General features: G+C 36.2%; 1 protein-coding gene across 6 annotated transcripts in view; it reads right to left on the bottom strand.

The window, feature by feature from the left end:
- The window catches only part of FUT8 (fucosyltransferase 8), a 294,755-nt gene that overhangs the window by 73,180 nt on the left and 199,195 nt on the right, over positions 1-22,380 (bottom strand). For all 6 annotated transcript variants that reach the window (XM_045070563.1, XM_045070567.1, XM_004738949.3 and 3 more), the window contains 3 exons: positions 16,944-17,059; positions 16,670-16,832; positions 12,495-12,609 (listed from right to left, as the gene is read on the bottom strand). In XM_045070563.1, the coding sequence (XP_044926498.1) occupies positions 12,495-12,609; positions 16,670-16,832; positions 16,944-17,059 (394 nt within the window). The remainder of the gene's footprint in view (positions 1-12,494; positions 12,610-16,669; positions 16,833-16,943; positions 17,060-22,380) is intronic.

Below are 22,380 nucleotides of genomic sequence, written 5' to 3'. Positions count from 1 at the left end.
TTTTTTTTTTCAATCTTTATTCTCTCTGTTGTCAGACTGGATAATTTCCATTGTTCTAACTTCAAGTGCACTGATTCCTTCCTCTGTTACAGCTATCTTACCAAGAACCAGTTTTTTACTTAGGTTACTGCATTTTTCAGTTCTAAAATTTTACATTTGTTTTTTCATTATATCATCTATTTCTTCACCCAGGCTTTCTATTTTTTCATTTGTTTTCAGGCTGTAATTACTACTGGAGGACTTTTATTATTATTTCTTCTTTAAAATACTTATCAGGTAATTCCAACATCTGTGTCATTTCAGTGTACTATCTATAGCTGATTACCTTTTGTCATTTGAATTAAGATTTACCTAGTTCTTAGTATATGGTGAATATTATGTTATGAGATTCTGCTTTCTATTATCTATTTTGGTAGGAAGCAAACTACACAGATTCCTAGCTCACTTGTACTGGCTGTAGCTCAAACGTCAATTTAATAGTTAAAACTTTTTCAGTGTTATTTTGTTCTACCCACTTGTGGGGTAACCAAGAGCCATTGTGAAGCCTAGGTAGTATATCATACCAGAGTTCAGTTCTCAAACCTTTTTGTGCATCAATTTTCATTAGTTAAATGCATGTGATGTTCAGAGGTCTGCATAGGATTTCAAACACAGATTTGAAAAATCCTGTTCTCTAACTCCCTCTTCTCTATAACCCTCCATCCACTCTAGTGGTGGTGAGAATAGGAACTGCCTCATTATTGCAGTGTGATGATGGCAGACAGGTTTTGTCCAATGGCTCTGAGGTTGTAACACCAGCTGGGAGAGGCAGGGGTTCCCTCATTACTGAAAGGCAGGTATGGTGGACAGGGCTAGGTACTCAAGCTCCACAGCAATGGGACTGCGAAGGGCAGGGGGCAACTGCTTTCATGACGTTTGCCTGGAACAGGATAGATGTAATAAAAAATGAGACCTTTTTTATGCTTTATCCATTAGTATTTTTTGGTTGGAGGAGGAGTCTCTAGCACGTCCAACTGGGATATATAGGAATAAAACAAGCAAATAAACAAATATAGAAGATCCACATTGTACAGGATTCTTTTTCTTGGTACTTAGCAGGAGGAATAGGGTATAATGTGTTTACTCTATCTTATCCAGAAACAGAAGCCTATATTTTAGCCCAACATAGTCTCATTTAATGCACATTTAACTTACTTCTATAATGCTACTTATTTATTGGAAAACTAATGACTTGGTGGCTCCAGAGGCATTTGCTCATTTAAGTTTCTTTTAAAAATGACAAACCAACCTTTTTTTCAATATAATTTGAATCTTGAGAACACTGTGGTACTGTATCTTCTTATGTAAAAGGAAAATATAACAACTGTTTGAAGAAAAGACCTCTAATAGTGAACATTTAAAAGATTATTCAAAGCCTTTATGGGATGCAGGCTTTGAACACAGGCAAAACTCCTTATATTTAAAAGCTTTTTCTTAGAGCACAGCTTTATTTCCTTTTTCACCCATTCTACACATAAAAAGGGCAGGGCACTAGGTCTTTGGGTTGCAAGTCAAACATAGTATCTATCTTCCCCCTAACCCTTTAATCATAAGCAGCTCTCTCATTGGGTTTCTGAAAACCAACTCTCTTGATTTCTGACAATACCTGCAGCTTCAAGGTATGGTCTCCTCTACTAGCCCTGACACTTTCCAAACCCAGCAAGTACAGCCACTTTAATCACTCCAGGGGAAGAGGATTTATACCAAAATTCAAAATAAAACAAATAATTGAAAAACCTGTCCACACAAGCAAACAAACAAAAAACCACCAACCTCTGAGCAAAGGAAATGTCCAAAGAGCTACAGGGCTATTTTACTGGTGGAATAGTAACCAGAATTCTTCCAACAATCCCAGATAATCTCTGATATGCTTCAATTTGATAAAAGAAATGATGAGGTGTACGCATATAAAAGTGTTGGTTTTTATAGATGGTTGGTTTTTATACATCTTGTCTTATAATAAACAATGGTTATACCAATGGAAAGAAAGAGGAATTAAAAAGAAGGTGCCATAGCTCTGGGGAAGATATGAAACAGTTCAGAGAAAACAGTAACAAGCAATGGTAAAAATTAAGACCTGTCTTTATCCATTCAGATGCAGTCAGTGACTCCCTACTTTTCCACATTGAAATCTCTAAGTGCTTCTTTTTCTACCTGCATCACTTTTTTTTTAAGAGGGAGAGTGCACGCAAGGAGGGGAAGGGAGAAGCGGCAGAGGGGGCAGGCTCCATGCCCAGTGCGAAGCTCTGCAGGGCTCCATGCCCAGTGCAGAGCTCTGCGGAGCTCCATGCAGGGCTTGCACTCATGACCCTGAGATCATGACCTAAACCAAAATCAAGAGTCAGAGGCTTAACCCACTGAACCACCCAGGCGCCCCTATCTGCCTCTTAGTCTTTCTGGCTATTACAGCCTCTTGTGATAGCATGACAACAAAATCCGAAATATACCAGAAGAACTTTGCTATAGAGTTAAGACAGAAGAAAATTATGAACTTAGAAAAAAAAAATGCTACTAACTCTCATTCCTTCCTACCTCGAACGTATACGAAATCAAAGATAAAGTAAAATAAAAAGCTTAGATACTTCAATGGCTCTCTAGTAGAACCTGAGATCATTCAGAATAAATCAAGATGTGGCCCCAATATTTAAGCAGACATCATTTTGCATCTGAAAGCTTCACAATCATTAACAGTGTTCCTTACTATATCTTAAGGAGATCACTGTGCTCTTAATGATCTAAAGTGACTGCTTCTCAGCCTTTTGGCTAATAATGATCGAAAGTGAACATGGCCAAGGTCTTTAACAGAGTAGAGTATATTCTTGAGAACCTATGTATACTTCATATCTAGTTCCATGATCTAACCAGTAAAAACCCTTCAACTCATTCATAAATGGAAAAAATAACCAATTGGAGTAGGAACTTCAGTATGGGGAAGACAAAGGCACATGCCCAGAAAGCTGGTATCTCAAATACAGATTAGGAGCTCATATATAGCTGATGGAACAGGAGAAGGAAGCAAAGGAAAATAGAAGCAAAACATTTAAGAATTATTTCTATTACGATCTAGGCCACAATTAACAAACTTTTCCTATAAAGGACCATACAGTAAATAGGTTTAGCTTTGCAGGCCAGATAATCTGCCACAATTATTTAACTTTGTCACACAGCCTGAAAATAACCATAGACAATATTTTAAAAAAATATGCATGGCTTTTTTCCAATAAAATTTTACAAAAACAGCTGAGCTGGATTTGGCTTGAGGTGGTAGTTTGTTGACTTCTGGTCTAGGCCAGTAAAATCTGTAAAAACAGGCTGGCAAAAGGAAAGACATTAGACCAGATGGATAGGAATACATGTTCCTTAAGAATATTGGAACCTATGTCTTATTCTGTTTTGTATTCTGATTTGCTGCAAATTATGACATCTTTTACCATTAATGGGATACACAGATTTAGTTCTTCAATAAACCTAGGATCCAATGCCCACATTACTTTCTACTTAAACTACTAGTGGTATTTTCCTAATGTCTCAGCTGCTAAAATCTTGACTCCTCTTTCTGAAGAGAACATTTACCTCATCCATAGATAAACTTGAAGGATACCTCTACTGTATATGGAACAACTAGATAGGAACAAGTAATATTCATTTCTTTTTTTTTTTTTTAAGATTTTATTTATTTATTTGACAGACAGAGATCACATGTAGGCAGAGAGGCAGGCAGAGAGAGAAAGAGGAAACAGCCTCCCTGCTGAGCAGAGAGCCCGATGTGGGCTCAGAATATGTTTAACATTTCTTCTGTGAAAAATCAGGCTTTCTATTTACACATCTATCTGAATTTTAATCTACTTAGCATATCATTCTACATTCTAACAGCATTAAGTTAAACTTCCTATAGTCCAAAGAAAGAAAATCACTTCTCATGACTTCTGTTACAATTAAAGGCAAAGATAATGACTTTTTGAACATACTTTCCATAGGATTTCCATATTATAATATTACGTCTCTCTCTTTTCTCTTCAGACTTGTTCATTACTGAAAAAAGTCTACATTCTCTACTGACTTTTGCAAATTTCTAAGTGTTTTCACAACTGAAAATCTCTTATAATGACAAAGAAGTCATCTTAAGAGGTAGAAACAATATATATAGGCAAAGCCACTTCTAGAAACTTCGTATTTTATGGTTCTACTCATTCAGTTATTTAAAAGTTATATTCATTTTCCTCTGTTTACTAGGTACATGAGAAATCTAATTGTTTAAGATTTCTGGGGGCACCTGGGTGGCTCAGTGGGTTAAGCCTCTGCCTTCGGCTCGGGTCATGATCCCAGGGTCCTGGGATCGAGCCCCGCATCGGGCTCTCTGCTCGGCGGGAAGCCTGCTTCCTCCTCTCTCTCTGCCTGCCTCTCTGCCTACTTGTGATCTCTGTCAAATGAATAAATAAAATCTTTAAAAAAAAAAAAAAAGATTTCTGCAGCAAGGTCTTATGTTGCTAATGATGGGCAGATGCGAAAGAGGATGTGGCTTCCCCAGCCCAGCCAATATTAAAAGCAGCCCTAAAGCTTATATTCAGTTAGTCACCTTCAACAAAGCACTGGGAAAATAAAACAAAACAAAAATAAACAAAATATTGGCTCCTCAAAGCACTTGTTAATGGTGACTCTAACGACTTGCAGTTAAGACTCTGCCTCTTCCCCTTACCATTTACTAGGCAAGTTACACAAACTTCTCTAGGCCTCAATTTATTCTCCTACATATTGAATGTAACAACACCTGCCTCATAAGAGTTTTGCTTACAACCTAGCAGTACAGAAAGTGTATAGAAGGGGCAGCTTACAGACATTATTCATCCTCACAACTTCCTTTAATGTAGCATATGATTAAGAAGAAATATCTCTTCCCTTTCACCTTCCAATTAAATGACTTGGATGAGACCTCGAGCTATTTGGATGTTTTATTATCTATTTTCAAATGACTGATCCAGACCTTGAACCCAGTATAACACCAATGTAATGACCTAAATGTCTCAATTCTCCATAGAGAAAATAAAATCAGTACTAACCTTTCTCAGATGGGTTTTTAAAGTGCTATGAGCTGCACAAATCACACAGTATTTATCCCCCTGATAAATATTTATCACAACTGGCATTTTTGGCTTAGGTAGGTCCCATATATGATGGCATTCCATACAGACAATTCAAGCAGTGTTTAATACAGCTACTACAGTACTGTAAGCAATATGAGAACACACCATTTTCTAGTGTCAGAGCATATCTATATATTTTAATTGATTGCAGAGACATAGTTGTATGCTTTTATGACTTTTTACTGACTCACATCTAAGACTTATCTGGTCTTAGATTCTTAGTCAGTATTCTGCCCTGAGTTAAGCAATGGGCGAGGAGGGGTGGCGGTGGGAGCACAAGAAGAGTGGGTAGTGAGGCTTACTGAACAGATACCGTTATTGTCTATAGTAACCAGGACTTAACGCCTAGAGCATGGCAGTCTTACCCAAAGGCTGTTGGCAGTGAACAGCAGCTGATAATCAATTATAGTCTGGTCAGTTTGAGAAAGTGCTGCATACTTGAGGGATTGAAGGACAGGGAAGGTCCTAGTCAGAAAGCTGCTTTATAAATAGGGTGAAATTTTAACTGGAGGCAACCTAGTTTTTCTTTGTTATCTATGTCCTTGAGACAGAACCCACTCAATCTTAAATTCTCAGCATCTATACTTTTCATCTAATTTTGCCATATGTCTTTCTCTATTTCAAGCTTCCTAATTACAGTGGTTCTTAGGTAATCTTATGTCTAAAGGAAATAAAATTACCTTCTAGTTCAGTGAAAAGGGCTTCCTTAGGGGCAGAGTGGGTTTACTGAAATGTAAGCTGAAGGGACCCTCATTTGAACAGGTCTCTTCAAAGGCCCTGGGAGGAGGAGGGGTTATGTAATGTGTTCACCTGGCCATAAATTTTTGTAAAAATTATAAACTTTGACCACAATGAGTTAAGACGGTTATCTTGTCCCACTTGGAATTCCCTTCCATCTCATTTTCCTGGTGTTGGTGTCAGTATTAAGTGGCAATGAGGTAACTTTCAGCATTTCTGGGATCCTGTTTGGGAAAATTAAGCTGGGGATTCATTTAGTCTAGATCTACAGGGATATATTTATGTGGTTCAGGATTACTTTGGTGCAGTTATTTTTGTAACATAGTAGATACAGGGCAAGGGTATATACTACAATTCGATAGGTCCTATTGCACCCAGCATAGGAAGTGTCAGGGAATCAGAGAATTGGGAGTCAGTTCTCAATAATGCCTAGTCAACACAGAAGTTCTCTTCTGTCATTAATATCCTCAAAAATGTAGTGTATGCAATTCAAAATATAGCTAAACAATTCTATGTATTATTCTTTTTTTCCTTTTATGGTATCACATGAAATAGAATTTATATGAACTCCTTTGTTTGTATGGCACAAGCTTATAATAGTACCACAGATATGAAATATGCAAAGTTGAAAACTTTAAGTTACAAATAACAACAAATAAAAAACAACTTTTTTTAGGTCCCTGGGTGGCTCAGTCGGTTAAGCATCTCTGGCTCAGGTCATGATCCTGGGGTCCTGGGATGAAGTCTCACATCAGGCTCCCTGCTTAGTGGGGAGCTTGCTTCTCCCTCTCCTCCCCAGTGGTGCTCTCTTCCGCTATCTGTCTCTCTCTCTCAAATAAATAAATAAATAAAATATATTTTTTGGGGCGCCTGGGTGGCTCAGTGGGTTGAGCCGCTGCCTTCGGCTCAGGTCATGATCTCGGGGTCCTGGGATCGAGTCCCGCATCGGGTTCTCTGCTCTGCGGGGAGCCTACTTCCTCCTCTCTCTCTCTCTGCCTGCCTCTCTGCCTACTTGTGATCTCTCTGTGTCAATGAATAAATAAAATCTTTAAAAAAAAATAAATAAAAATAAAATATATTTTTTAAAAAAACCTCCAAAATAAAAAACAACTTTTTGCATCGACCATGTTAGAGAAAGATAGATTCAATCTTTCCATTCCCTTTACGGAAAATATTACAAAATCATTGTAAATTCACTTTATAGAAAATCTTATAAATCATAAAGAGTATGAAGCTAAGACACATGGGGAAACAGTATTATAAACAGTGCCAGGCAATTAATAAGACTTCCAATATTTCTGGAGTATTGTTGTCATAGTATACGTTACCCTTACAAAATACGTAATTTGTTGGTATTTCTTTTCTTCGTTATAAATAAGTGATCCTCACTAGTCATAGATTCCATATTTGCAAATTTGCCTACTAGCTAAAATTTGCTTGCAATCTCAAAATCAATACTTGAGGTGTTCTCAGGGTCATTTGTGGGCACATGCAATGCAGTGAAAATATGAGCTGCCCAAAGCACACAGTTCTCAGCTGAGGTCAAACAAGGTAGCATTTTGTCTTCTTGTTTTAGCTGTCATACTATGAAAAAGCATCCTTTTTGCAGTCTATACAATGCCATGTTTTTTGCATTTTTGTGCATTTGTGCACAACTTGGCTGTTTAAAATCTCCCCTAAGCATAGTGCTGAAGTGCTGTCTGCATTCTTAAGCACAGGAAAGCTGTGATATCCCTCACTGAAAAAATATGTGTGTTACATAAGCTTCATTCAAGTCTGACTCGCAGTGCTTTAAGTCATGAGTTAAATGTTAATGAATCAACAACATGTATTATACAAAATATTTTTAAACAGAAACATACATAACACAAGATCATATATTAATTGGTTGACAAAAAGTTCTGACCAGAGAGATTCACAGGCACCCAGGAGCAGAGGTTCACTAATTTAGTGTTTTTGGTGACTTTATAGAACATAATTGATGCAAATAATGAGAATCTCAACTGTCACTATTTACTTTCATATTTAAGTGTATTTGTATTCCTTTTTATAAAAAGTGTCAAAAACTGTAGAGGTTTCAAGTCCAGCCCCCAAATCTGAATCCAGTTCTGGTCAGTAGCCTCCCTCTTCCTTTCATGGGAACGTTGCTACTCCCCAGTTCTTGCCTTGCTGGAATTGAGACCAAGACTATGGAAAATGAACCTCTGGCCTGGGAGTTGGTAGTTGGGGTCAAAATCCCCAATTATAACACTATACCTATGTGGAAACCATACCTGTTTTAAGATTTGGAAAATTGTTTCTATAACAACACTGTGTATGTTATAACCTAGAGCAGAGTCAAACTATAGTGAAATTTGACATTTCTTAGGAAAAACAGAGGCATATATTTCCAGAAGTAGAAAACCACTGAGGAAATGGAATAATGTTCAAAAAAAGTAGGTGCTAGACTGATATACCTAAATCAAACAAAATCTAATTTAAGTCCAACTTATATTAAAAAAAGTAAGGAGGATAAAATCTTTATTAGGTGTTTCTATCCTCAAAGATCAAATGGTTTGGGGCAGCAGCATCTAGAATGTCATCAGTTGCTTAGTTTTTTCTAGGTAATAGATGGTAAGAACCTCACATGCATTCTCTTACATACCTCAACTAAGGAGTGATGTTTTAAAAAATCTTTCTCAAATTAATATGACACCTATGTTAACTAACTAGAGCTTTTTTATACTACACCATAAGCCCTTCAACTCGAAAGAGAAAATAATTTTAACTAAGACAACCATGGAACTTTGTCCCATTGATGTCTAGTTGACGTATGTATATTTTTACTTTCTAGTAGCTTTCATGAAATTGCTTCTCCCAAGTAAAACCAAGGTATAGAATAAATGAACGAAAATCTAAAACTGAGACTAAATTTGACTAGGCTACATGACTAAGTCAAGCATGATTTTCAGGAGACATAATAATATTTGCTCAACTCAAAGGTTTGAAGAGTTGCAAAAAGGTTTAGACTTAAAATGAAATTTACTGTACATTAAGACAAGGGTTTAATCCAGGTTGTTTTCTTTGACCAGGTCTTGCATTATACCTTAAATAAATCAGAGTTTAGAAAACTGCTTATTGGTGATAATGAGAACTGATAATAAATTTCATCAGAATGAGTAAAAATCTAGCAAAGCTGAAAATGTTTTCAACTGTCCAAAGCAATCACTGAAATTATAAAATCATCTGATTTATTTATTGGGAATACAATAAGATATTTAAGTGACTAAAATCTCCTGAATAGATTTAAACTATTAAAAACATTTTCTTTATTTTATCTTTCCCCTCCTAGTTAGCTACACATTATTATCATTCTTTATACAACTGCTGCCTGAGAGGCCAAAGTAGGAATGTCTTCTAAAATCTCCATTAAGTTATATGAACTGCTTATTTTTATGTAGACTATAGGTATCAAAGGTCAAAGAATTTTTTCCTTTATCTCCCTTTACAGATTTATTTTCTAGTATACTACTCTAAGCCTGCTGAAGTCTTTCAGAATTTAAGTTACTTAAATAGCCTTTTTACAATATTTCACTTAAAGTAATGGTTTGGGAACAGCAATATATTTGCATACCAAGAAAAGTTGTAACAGGAAAGAAATGTAATCACTTTTATAAAAATGAGTATAAATAGCTCACCTCATGATTACACTCTCTAATCCATTTAGTTAGACCAGTAACAAATCATTCCTTTTAAAGTAGCTTGTGATTTTCTAAGCTGAGAATAGAAGTTCCAGTTGGAGAAAGCATTCCTTACAAAAATATGTGTTTAATTTTGTTGGAATGGGAGTAAAGACTCTTAGTCACCTCCATCCAAAGAAGGTAAAGAGTAAATGACTAGCATTATTTATCTCTAACAAATAATATGTTAAAAATATAATTCCTGACTTCAAAGAACTTTTGGACTAAATGGCAAAAAACATGAATACATTAAATAATTAAAGAAAACTATTTTTCTGAAATATGTTTTTCCTACTGAGATTTTCCTCATCCCTTGAATTTTCAAAACCACTTCTTTTTCAGTGGAAAAAAAAAAAAGAAAAGGAGGGAAGTAAGCATCTGTTAAACAGCAATATTTGAAACTGAAAGTAAGGTCCAACTGAAATACTGTTGTGCTACAGTTTAAAAGACTGAAAAAGTCAACATGGTTTTAAATTACTAGCATGATTTACAAGTGAAATTCTTAACACAGAACCACAAAACTAGCACACAGAGGATCAAATCTGCAGTATAAGTAAAAGCACTTGGCCAAGAGGAAAAAATTAAACTAAAGCAGGTGGCAGGTACTTGTTATAGTATGTGGAGCCGAACTATGACCAAATCATAGTTTAAATATAACATTTGTTGAGTAAAAATCTAATGAATATGTGGAAATGGAAGAAACTCAGGAACTGTAGTTATTTCCATTTTAAATGAGGTTGATAGTTCTGCACCACCAGCTGTTTATAGTTCACCTAATGAGGTTCTAGTTGATAGGAGATAATTACCTCTTCCCCACAGGAGGCAAGGGTTTCTCATTCTGCAGACACCTCTGATGAATGGTCATGGGAGTATGAGACCAAGATAGCATGCCAAAATCAGTTTGGTTTTTAATGATCTCTTTAAACACTTGATTTTCTATTTTTTCCTATTTAAGTGTAGGAAAATGTGCACCTTGAAATATAGAGAAGTAGGTCACTGGCTATTATTTTGCTTTTGTTACAAGACACTTAAACCTTAGAAGGAAAGCAGAGTGACTATACAGAAAGTATACCAGCAATAGTATTAGAAAAGGATGGGCATGGTTTTCAACTTGCAGCATTTTGAAGTTACTTGCACTAATTCATTGCTTATCCCAAGGCTATTCTTTCTTTAAGTTCCCAGTCAGATAACAATGCACCTATAATCCTGTCACTTCAGCTCTTGCACACACTTGGAAAGGCCTATCAGTTCTACTTCCCAGTCTCAACTTTGTCTCTTCACTTCTGATGCAAACTGCCACATACCTCCGTATTTCTCACCTGCGGGGTGGTCCTCACCTCCTAAATGGTCTCTTTGTTTCTATTCTCTTCCAATACTAATCCAGTGCAGCCAAAATAATACTCACAGATTAACAGCAGCATCCTCATCATGCCGCTCTTAGGTGTAAAAATCTTTCAAAAGCAGGTTGTGACTCCAAAATGGAAAAAAGCTTAGGGCATATTAAGCAAAAAAACAAAATTTAAAAAGTAAATTAATTGTAACAAATATGTAAGATTGGGTATGCATATTAAAAAGAGCTAGAAGAAAACCCAAAAAGTGAAGAGAATAGATTTAAAAGGGCCTGGGACTTGTGGCTGTTTTTTGTTATAATGATGCTTATGAAACAAAATCTTTTAGCAATCACTTGCTGCTTATGCACCAAAAACCTTAACCTGCACCCAAGGACCTCTGCAACCTGGCTCCCAAAACTACCTTTTCTAGCTTATTTTATACTACCTGTTTACGCAAACCAAAACTCCAGACAAGTTAAAATATCCCATTATTCAATGGGTTTCTGTCCTGTTCTTTCCCAACTATGGACCATTATTCATACTGATGAGGGAGCAGAAGGCTGGCTGAGGACAAAGCAAAAGCTGGCACCTTGCACCCCCTCTCCACCCGCTCCCCCTCAGTAATATGTGTAGCATTCCTCAGGCACCCCTGACTGCCATAAAGGAGAAACCAATAGTTAACTTGCAGAGATCACAATCCTGCAAGACAGGAGTGTCCCTTGGCTTACAAATATCCTAAATCTCACTAACAAAGACGATTGATATCAGGACTGTGACATCCCACCAAAAAGTCTCCCAACTATCTTGATGTTAATGGCTGGTCTAAAGACAACATTGATCAAGCTGCAAGGGCTCTGGTAACCAGGCAGGTGCCTTGTAGGCCCTCTTAACATATGAAAACTCCATTGAAACCTCCCTTCCCCTCACCTTCCCCCAAAGGCAAGGTACATAACCTGCCATCTCTCACAACCCTGGGCAGCAGCTCTTCCTCCCCACAGGTCCTGTCCCCGTGCTTTAATAAACCACCATTTTGCACCAAAGATGTCTCAAGAATTCTTTCTTGGTCATCGGCTCCGGACCTAAGCCCACCGAACCTCACCTAGGTTCTAGAACTTCATCAATACCACATGCTCCAGTTAGTACACTCCTTTCAATTTCTATGTGTCTAAATCCTACCCAACTGTCCTTTTCAGCTCAATTCAAATACCTTTTCCACAAAGCTATTTCTGACATCTTCCTCCAATGAGCATTTCATCTGTATGTCTCACATAAAATGTACCACTACCTACTTTGCATTGTGGGGTGTGTGTGTGTGTGTATGTGTGTGTGTGTAAGATGTAGCTCCTTTAAGGCAGGGGCTTTGTTTTAGCCATCTTTGTATTGCACTGAAAACATAACATAGGATCTTTCTGAATAAATACGTAAAACGAGTAAATACTTCAGGAAAATAAAAATGGCCAGAAAGACGAAAACCAACAGCAACTCTTAGTCTTATTATGATTTTATTTCTTTACTAATTTTCTCACCTGAAGATATGTTATTCTCCGCTGGACCAGCTCTGTCAGATCTTTGGCCTCTTTTTCCCGCCAATCACCCGCTCCATCTGTTTGACTGAGGTAGTATAGATCCGTCATTATAGACCTATAAAACAAACATTTGGAAATCTAACTTATTTGTACTTCATTATAGGATTACACAAAATTATAAGACGAGAATCAAATTCTTCATGAAGATTGATGTTCACACTGATACTGGTTCTCATCCTTTATTTTCCTTCTTTTTTTTTGGTTCTTTTAATTTTTTAAATAATTTCTATCCATGTTCTCAGTTTGATGAAACATTTTCATCATAGCTTCCTTTACATCTTAAAGTATGTTTGGCTTTTGTTCTTAAAACATATTTATAAAGGCAAATTTGACGTCATTGTTACATTTTATATCTATCTCGCAGATTTTTCTCTTTTCTTTTTCTTTGCTTTTCTTTTCTTTTTTTTTTGAAATTCAACAATTAGTCTGTAACATTCAAGACTCATTCCTACAGTAAATTTTCACTGTTGACAGAAACATATTGTTTTCCCCCAGGCCAGTCAGCTGTACTTATTTTCCAACAAAGAGCACTATAGACTTCAGGGGAAGTAGAAACTCATAGCAAAGAAACAGGTAAAGTACCATAAGGGAGAGAAATAAGTTGGTGCCAGTACTTGGATACTACATTTTTGTTCTGTCATTTCTTTGCCCCTCCTAAATTATCTCTTCATACATAAACACTATGTTGGAATAAAAGATGAGAGGAAAATTCTGACGTAACTGTTAAACAATGGTCCAAAGCAAAGTTCAGCAAACATTTTTCCGTAAAGGGCCAGAGAGTAAATGTTTCAGGATCTGTGGGCCTCTTTTGCTGTTGTCGCAGGAAAGCTGCCATAGACAATAAGTAAATGAATGCATGTGCCTATTTTCTAATAAAACTTTATTCACAAATATGGACTATGCCACAAAGTTGGATCTTTGGGAGATGCTTAGGTCATGAGGGTAGAACGCTTATGAATGGGATTAGTGCTCTTATAAAAGACCCCACAGAACTCCCTAGCCCCTTCTACCATGTGAGGACACAGTGAGAGGCGCTGTCCATGATAAAGAAAGCGGGTTCTCACCAGACACCAAATCTGGACTTGATCTTGGACTTCCCTGGCTCCATAACTGTGAGAAATGTTTCTGTTGTTTACAAGCTATGCCATCTTAGGTATTTTGTCATAGCAGCCTGAACAGACTAGACATTACTATTTACACTACAATGCCTCAGAGCTGTTTCAGAGCTTTTACCTTGTGTATGAAGAGTATCTACATCCCAGTTTAAAATAAGTCTCAATCAGGTCACATCTCAAAGAACTTAAGGTCTTCCTTCATTCCTTTTTGCGTATATGTGTGTGTGTGTGTGTGCATGAAATAAAAAACAAAGAACAGCTTTGAAGGTTCATAAAACTTTTCAAGAATGAAAATATCAACTCCTTGACCATTCAAAGACTAGTGGCATCTACCCTATAAAGTGAGTGAAAACACAAGCTATTGTGCTATAATAGCTATGATCAGCAATTCTGATCAAATAAATCTATAAGCTATTAACCTACTAATCTTCCCTATAACCAGATATTTCACCCCTTATCTGCGTCGAAGTCCTTTCCTTTGCTACACAATCCCCTATACACAGCATCAGTCAATCAGCACAATTAGCTATAAGTATCATTTATCATTGGGAAACACTTCATGTCAGTCTTACCAAAGCTGCTTTATATATATTACTGATAATGAGATGATGCAGACCAGGTCCAAGCAATGAGATTGCTGCTTCACCAGATGATTTCTTAATAATTTCAGTGAACTGAATTGAGGAAGAGTCCCTCAGCCCTGTAAGCCCTCCTTCTCCTTCAGTTTGAAGATTAATAATTGCTATAATCTACAATCAGAAAGAAGTAGCTCCAGGAACTATTTCATAAACACTGGTGTCTGGCAATATATAAGAAATGCAAAAAGAACCAAAGCAACAGTGATTAAGTTAAGTATGTCTCTGGGCAACTTAAGATGATGCTAAGGCAGAATTTTCCATGCTATCCCCAGAGGTTGAGGGAAAGATATGTATAGTAAGAAGGCCAAGCACTGAACCTACACTACTACACATATAATAAAATCACTATGACAAAAATAATCACTCTTAACTTAATCTCCTTCTCACTATTTCAAAGAGGCCACAATCAACTCATGCTCAATGATGTCAAAAGCAGCAGGTAAATTTGACTGTATTACTATGAAGTGTGGTAATATGCAATTGCTAGAATGAAATCATCACTTGAAAATCTAATAGTATCTAATAGTATCTTATAAATTAAAGAGACACTCAACACATGACTCACAAAGCCTGCTCTAGATATTTAATCCAAAAGCAATGAAAACATGTTTCTGCAAAAACATGCATGTTAATGTTTATAGTGGCTTTACACATAATCACCAGAAACAAGTAAACAACCCATATGTCCTTCAAATAGTGAACGGATAAACTATCGGTGGTATATCTATACAGTGGGATATTACTCAGCAATAAAAAGAATGAACTATGAATATACAAAACAACATGGGTGACTCTCAGACACATAAGCTGAGTGAAAGAAACCACACTCAAAAGCTACATAACATAATGATTGCATTTACACAAAGTTCTAGAAATGGCAAAATTATAGGTACAGGAAACAGGCCTAATGACTGACAAGGACTGGGGTTGGGAAGGTGACATTTTTGTTTTTAGTGAAATATTACTATTATTTAACTGATACTAAAAGGTAGTATCAGGAATCATAACATATTTAAAATAAAATTCAATTTACCAAAAATTTAACATTCATTTAATTCAACTTTGGGCCCAATACTTCTTACATTTATACATATTTTTCCATTTCTACATAGTCACAAAATATATGCACAAAATAATTCTTTAAATAATAATTTTAATGAAAAGACCTGAAGATTAAATTTTCAAGTACTTTAATCATTCAAACTTTAAAATTAAACACTAAGAATTCAAAATTCTCCTTTAAATACCACATAGTCTAGCCAACTCAAATCCTCTTCAGATCTACATTTTCCTCAATAAGCAAAGCACAGAAGCATATACAGCTCCAATTAGCAGAATCATGATGCCCAGAATTGTAGAGAAGAAATAAGGAAGGAATTAGTCAGCACTTGGTCTAATGGTCTAAGTATGGCTAAAACTTTCAAAGGGACTGCTGAATACCTCTTGAAATTTATGCTTACTTCTGCAGATTAATGCTAAAATGATTCCAATAAACCGATGCATTTTATTTGTAATTTCACTTAAAACAGCAAAACAGTATTTCAAAATTCATACAGTATTGCTAATGATGTTAATATATATGAATCTTTTGGTTGTGGAGTCATTCTTTTCTTCTTCACAGTGGTAGGTTGTGTTAATACAACAATTTTTCTTTTACTGTTCACTAATGAGACAGTAATTGCCATCAGAATCCTACTGGGAATATAGACTTGTATATATAATAGGCCTAAGGACAGATTTCATTTTATTTATAATGATTCTCAGATACATTGTGTTCTGCATGAATACACCAGTACCAAAATGTTTTCTTTTCTATGGAAGAGAAACTGCATATTTTGAGGAATGTGTAAACAGGAGAAGTAAATTTAACAGGAAATTTCAGATTCTTCTTTCTAGCAACTAAGTAGAAAAATAATTAAAAGATTGTAAACTTTTATCAAAAACCTGTTAACCTTTAATTAGAAATCCTAAAAAGGTGCTATTTTAAAGTTTTTAATGTTTGAATTAGAAACCTAACTGCCAGCCTCAGTATGAGTTCTAATGTACTGTAATGTAAAAACTACATACTCCAATTATTTATTGTGTATCAAGGAAATTCATAGGAAGATATTTTAATGTATTATTGGCTGACACTCTACCTTCAGAGTTTACTTAGGGTTTACATAAAGATTTCTAGAAATACATTTTAAATCTTTTCCAGTGATATGTTTTAGTCGATGAAGTACATTTGGGAATTACTGTCCTTGAAACCTCAGGTACTCTTCTCCTAACTATGGTAGAGAAATTAACAAAAGTCCCAGTTTATATTCTTAGATTATAATCTTTATCAAAGCCCAAATTAAATGTAAAAAAAGAACAGCACCTTTCGTGATGTCCCAAATCTGACAGAAATTCATCTGCATGTCTTTGGAGTACACTTCCTTCTAAATTCTTTAATTTCTTCAATTCACTCTGTAGAAAAAACCAGAGCTCTTTAGCTCCATTTTCAATCCTCCTCCTTAGGATTTCATGATCTTTCCCCAGACCTGCAGTCAAAGAATAAATAGTATCAATATTCCCAACATTTTGATAAAGAAAATTTTTAATTGTGGTAATATCAATATATTAAAGAGGGAAAATGCCGTATCATCACCTACCATTTCTAGTTTGCTTCTTATAATTTTCAATCTGTTCTTTGGCCTTCAAAAGTTGTTCTTCTAAAGCACGAACCCTTCCTGAAGCTGGCCCCTGATCAACGGGACCTTCTGGTATCCTGTAGTTAGAAAAAGAAAATGTAAATATTTAGCTTATAAATAATGCAACAAGATTAATGCTTACTTTGCTATAACATACTTATCAGTAACTCTAAAAGTCAGAAACCATAGATTAGAAGTACAAAATAAAATTTTCTCTCCAAAGGTGTAGGATAAGGCATAAATAATGGAATGATACTGAACAAAAAACAGAAAAAAATAATCCAGCGCAGAGATCTAAGATCTTCTAGGAATAAAGGAATCTTTAGAACTGTGTCCTCTTACTGATTTGTTCTATCACATTGATTGATTTGTAAATGTTGAACCACACTTGCATCCCAGGGATAAATCCCACCTGGTCATGGTAGATAATCTTTTTAATGTACTGTTGGATTCTCCTATTAGCTAATCTTGTTGAGAATCTTGGTATCCATACTCATCAGGGATATCTGAAATTCTCCTTTTTGATGGGTCTTTGCCTGGTTGGGGATCAGGGTAATGCTGGCTTCACAGAAAGAGTCTGAAAGTTTTCCTTCTCTTTCCATTTTATGAAACAGCTTCAGGAGAATAGGTATTATTAAATATAGAAAGGGAAATCAGTTCCATTTATGACAGCACCAAGAACCATAAGATACCTGGGAATAAACCTAACCAAACAGGTATGGGATCTGTACTCAAGGAACTACAGAACACTCATGAAAGAAAGAAATTCATGAGAACACTCATGAAACAAAAAGATGGAAAAGTATTCCATGCTCATGGATCGGAAGAATAAACATTGTTAAAATGTCTATACTGCCTAAAGCAATCTATACTTTCAAAGCCATCCCAATCAAAATTCCACCAATAGTTTTCAAAGAGCTAGAACAAACAATCCTAAAATTTGTATGAAACCAGAAGAGACCCCAAATTGCTAAGGAAATGTTGAAAAAGAAAAACAAAACTGGGGGCATCATGTTGCCTGATTTCAAGCTTTACTACAAAGCTGTGATCATCAAGATAGCATGGTACTTGCACAAAAACAGACACATTGACCAGTGGAACAGAGTAGAGAGCCCAGATATTGACCTGCAACTCTATGGTCAACTAATCTTTGACAAAGCAGGAGAAAATATACAGTGGAAAAAAGACAGTCTTCTTCAATAAATGGTGCTGGGAAAATTGGGACAGCTATGTATAGAAGAATGAAACTTGACCATTCTCTTACACCATACACAAAGATAAACTCAAAATGGATAAAAGATTTCAACATGAGGCATCTATCAAAATCTTAGAGGAGAACACAGTAACCTCTTTGACATCGGCCACAGCAACTTCTTTCAAGATACGTCTCCAAAGGCAAAGGAAACAAAAGCAAAAATGAACGTCTGGGGCATCATCAAGATCAAAAGCTTCTGCACAGCAAAGGAAACAGTCAGCAAAACAAAGAGGCAACCCACAGAATGGGAGAAGGTATTTGCAAATGACACTAGAGACAAAGGGCTGATATCCAAGATCTATAAAGAAGTCCTCAAATTCAACACACACAAAACAGATAATCATGTCAAAAAATGGGCAGAAGACATGAAAAGACACTTCTCCAATGAACACATACAAATGGCTAACAGACACATGAAAACATGTTCATCATCATTAGTCACAAGGGAGATTCAAATCAAAACCACATTGAGATACCACCTTATACCAGTTAGAATTGCCCAAATCAACAAGACAGGAACAACAAGTGTTGGAGAGGATATGGAGAAAAGGGAACCCTCTTAGACTATTGGTGGGAATGCAAGTTGGTGAAGCCACTTTGGAAAACAATGCAAAGATTCCTTAAGAGATTAAAAATAGAGCTACCCTATGACCGGGCAATTGCACTACTGGGTATTTACCCCAAAGATAAAGATATAGTGCAAAGAAGGGCCAACTGTACACCAATGTTCATAGCAGCAATGGCCACAGTCGCTAACCTGTAGAAAGAGGCAAGATGCCCTTCAACAGATGAATAGATAAAGAAGATATGGTCCATGTATTCAATGGAGTATTATGCCTCCATCAGAAAGGATGAATTATACAACTTTCGTATCAATATGGATGGGACTGGAGGAGATTATGCTGAGTGAAATAGGTCAAGCAGAGAGAGTCAATTATCATATGGTTTCAGTTACTTGTGGAGCATAAGGAATAACATGGAGGACATTGGGAGAAGGAGAGGAGAAGTGAGTTGGGGGAAATTGGAGGGGGGGCCAAATCACGAGAGATTGTGAACTCTGAGAAACAAACTGAAGGGTTTAGAGGGGAGGAGGGTGGTGGGATCGGTGAGTCTGATGGTGGGTATTATGGAGGGCACACATTGCATTGAGCACTGGGTGTGGTACATAAGTAATGAAGCTTGGAACACTGAAAAAAAAAATTAAAAAAAAAAAAAAAAAGAACTGTGTCCTAAAAACTCTCATCATATTACTTAGAAAAACACCACCAGTAGCAAAGTGATCAGTTCTTCATTAGTGTCAAGAGCAGTAAAGGTGAAGGTAAGGCTGACAAAAAGGTTGAAGGGAAACAAGAAAGCATGTATCTGAACATGTGCCTGTGTTCAAATAGCAAATACAAATTACTTCTGAATTAATCACAATATTAGGCTATGTACATCGATGCTCTAATTCATGAACTTATGACCTTAGATTACTAAGTATTGGTTTTATAGAATAGTAGACAAGACTAGGAGATGAAGTATATTGGGGGGAAAAGCTGAAGATTAATGTCCTGTTTGTTTCTATCAGAAATAAAAAATATCAGTCAATAAAATAAAATGTTGGAACATAGCACAGGAACTCCAGGATCTCTTGTTTATATTATTAACCTATCTGTACAACTTCCAAACAAGACTTGTTTCTAACATGTTTTATTTTTATATGACTGTGGCAATATTCTGTACTCCATTATGGCCATAAAAGACATTTACATCCCAATCCTGGAACCTATAAATGCTACCTTATATGGCAAAAGAAACTTTAAATATGTGATTAATTCGTTAAGGATATTGAGATGAGGGAGATAGTCTTGGATTAGCCAGGTGGGCCCTAACTGTAATCACAAAGGTTCTTATAAGCGGGAGGCAGAGGGAAATTCTACTGCAGAAGAGACGATGGTGTGGCTATTAGCTTTAAAGATGGAGGATGGGGTCATGAGCAACACATACAAGGAATGCAACTTTAGAAGCTGGAAAAAGCAAGAAAACAGATTCTCCCCTAGGGCTTCCTAGAGGAAATATGGCCCTGCTGACATTTTGGTTTGGGCTTAGTAAAACTCATTTCAGATTTCTGTCTCCCAAACTGTAAGAGAATAAATCACTATTGTTCTGAACCATAAAGATTGTGGTATTTGCTATAGCAGCAATAGAAAACTAACACACATACACATATCCATCTATCCATCCATCCTTCTGTATCTATACATTTGCATAATTATTGTGAAGATTCAACAATGGCTGTTTTCTTACAAAATCTATAAAAGTACTTAGCATAATTTTGGCAGTACACTATCAGGACTATTGTATCTGCGCTCAGCCATTTTAGAGATGAGCTGTAATTTCAAAATATCTGGGGTTATCCTTATCACAATCATTTTAAGGAAATAATTTTTATTTTTATTTACTTTATCTTTTTTAAAAGATTTTATTTGTTTTATTTGTCAGAGAGAGAGAGAGAGGCAGAGGGAGAAGTAGGCTCCCCACTGAGCAGGGAGCCTGATGTAGGTCTTCATCTCAGAACCCTGGGATCATGACCTGAGCTGAAGGCAGACAATTAACCACCTGAGCCACCCAGGTGTCCCAAAGGAAACAATTTTTAAAATATACTTGGCAGCACTTAAATTCAGATGTCAATTCAGTCCTTTGATGCAAAGACTCCAATAGAGATTTTTTATACCTTTTTGAACACTTTTTATATAGTAGAGGAAATCAAATTAACTATTACTTACCTATACCACTTCAGAATACCTGTTTAGTAAAGAAACTCTTGGTACAGCACTACCAGAGTAAATGAGGTATTCTGTAATTGTATGCATTAACATTGAACAACAGCATGAAAAATAACCATTCTCTAATCATGAGTATCCCAGGCTACAAAATTTGAATTACAAAGCCTGCATTTGTATACATACAAAGTGAATAATGATAAAATAAATAGAGTTGTTAGGTGCACAATTACCCCATTCATAAGCTCAAATGTGCATACATTCATAAATGAGGCATTTCCTGGTATGTAGTTTTTAAAATTTGGCTCTTTATCTCTTTCTGAATTAGATGGCTGAATTCTAGGAAATAATTTGAAAACAGAATAAAACTACTACCTCTTGGGATTTATTCTGACAGCAATATGCCATAGGACAAGAATGTCCTTTTCCAGAACATATCTTAATGACAGAAAATTTCAGACAATACAAAGATAAGTCTAGGTTCTCCTTCTCATCTCATTTCTCCATATATTGATGGAGAAGTATTAGTGTAAAATAGGCAAGAAAAAGGAGCATAAAATCATTTCAGCAGATTTCCATTAAGTACTAAATCCAATCTAATTTTAATAAAACATACATGAACTAGTAATTTATATAACACTATAATATGCAATAATGTAATCCAACTGTGGATAAACTGTAGATAAAAGCAACGGAGAAGCCAATGTAAAAAAAATTACACAATAAGGACTATTCTTTCCAAAACCCATCCAGAAAAGAGTCAGTCTACAAGGACATTATCTGAATATTTGGGATTTGAGGGTTTTTTTTTTTATTTGTTTGTTTGTTTCAAATCATACTTACTATGCAAAAGATAGAGAACATATTCTGGCCAAGATGAATTAACAAAGAGATTAAATTTACCATAAGGCCTGAAACAACTGAAAACCCAGAAAAAATACATGACACAATGGTTTAATAAGACTGGAATCAGGAGACAGACACTAGAGAGATGGCAAAATAGGTGGTTCCCAACTTTAGTCCCCTTCAGGGAAAGGGCAACTAACAACTATCTATAGACAAGATATTTGTGAAGATCCCAATTGGCCCACAAAAACTGAGAAAAACCTCATTAGAATAAGGTAAGAGGAGCAGTTTCACTTTGACTGCATTGCTCCTCCTCCAAGACAGAGCAATGTTACACAAGGGGCTCCCCCGGTCCTACAGTTTCTCCAGTGAGAAAAGGAAGAATGCGAGGTGGACATCAAGCTTCCCTAGCATCCCTGATGTCTCCTGGGAGCTCCACTTAAGAAATGCCTCACAGAGGGCAGCCTGGGTGGCTCAGAGGGTTGAGCCTCTGCCTTCAGCTCAGGTTATGATCTCAGGGTCCTGGGACCAAGTC

The sequence above is a fragment of the Mustela putorius genome, unplaced genomic scaffold (genome assembly GCF_011764305.1).
Source record: "Mustela putorius furo isolate JIRA1106 unplaced genomic scaffold, ASM1176430v1.1 tig00000129_pilon_pilon_pilon, whole genome shotgun sequence".
Lineage (NCBI taxonomy): Eukaryota > Metazoa > Chordata > Mammalia > Carnivora > Mustelidae > Mustela > Mustela putorius.
The sequence above is the reverse complement of the archived record's forward strand: the minus strand, read 5'-3'. Positions and strand labels throughout refer to the sequence as shown.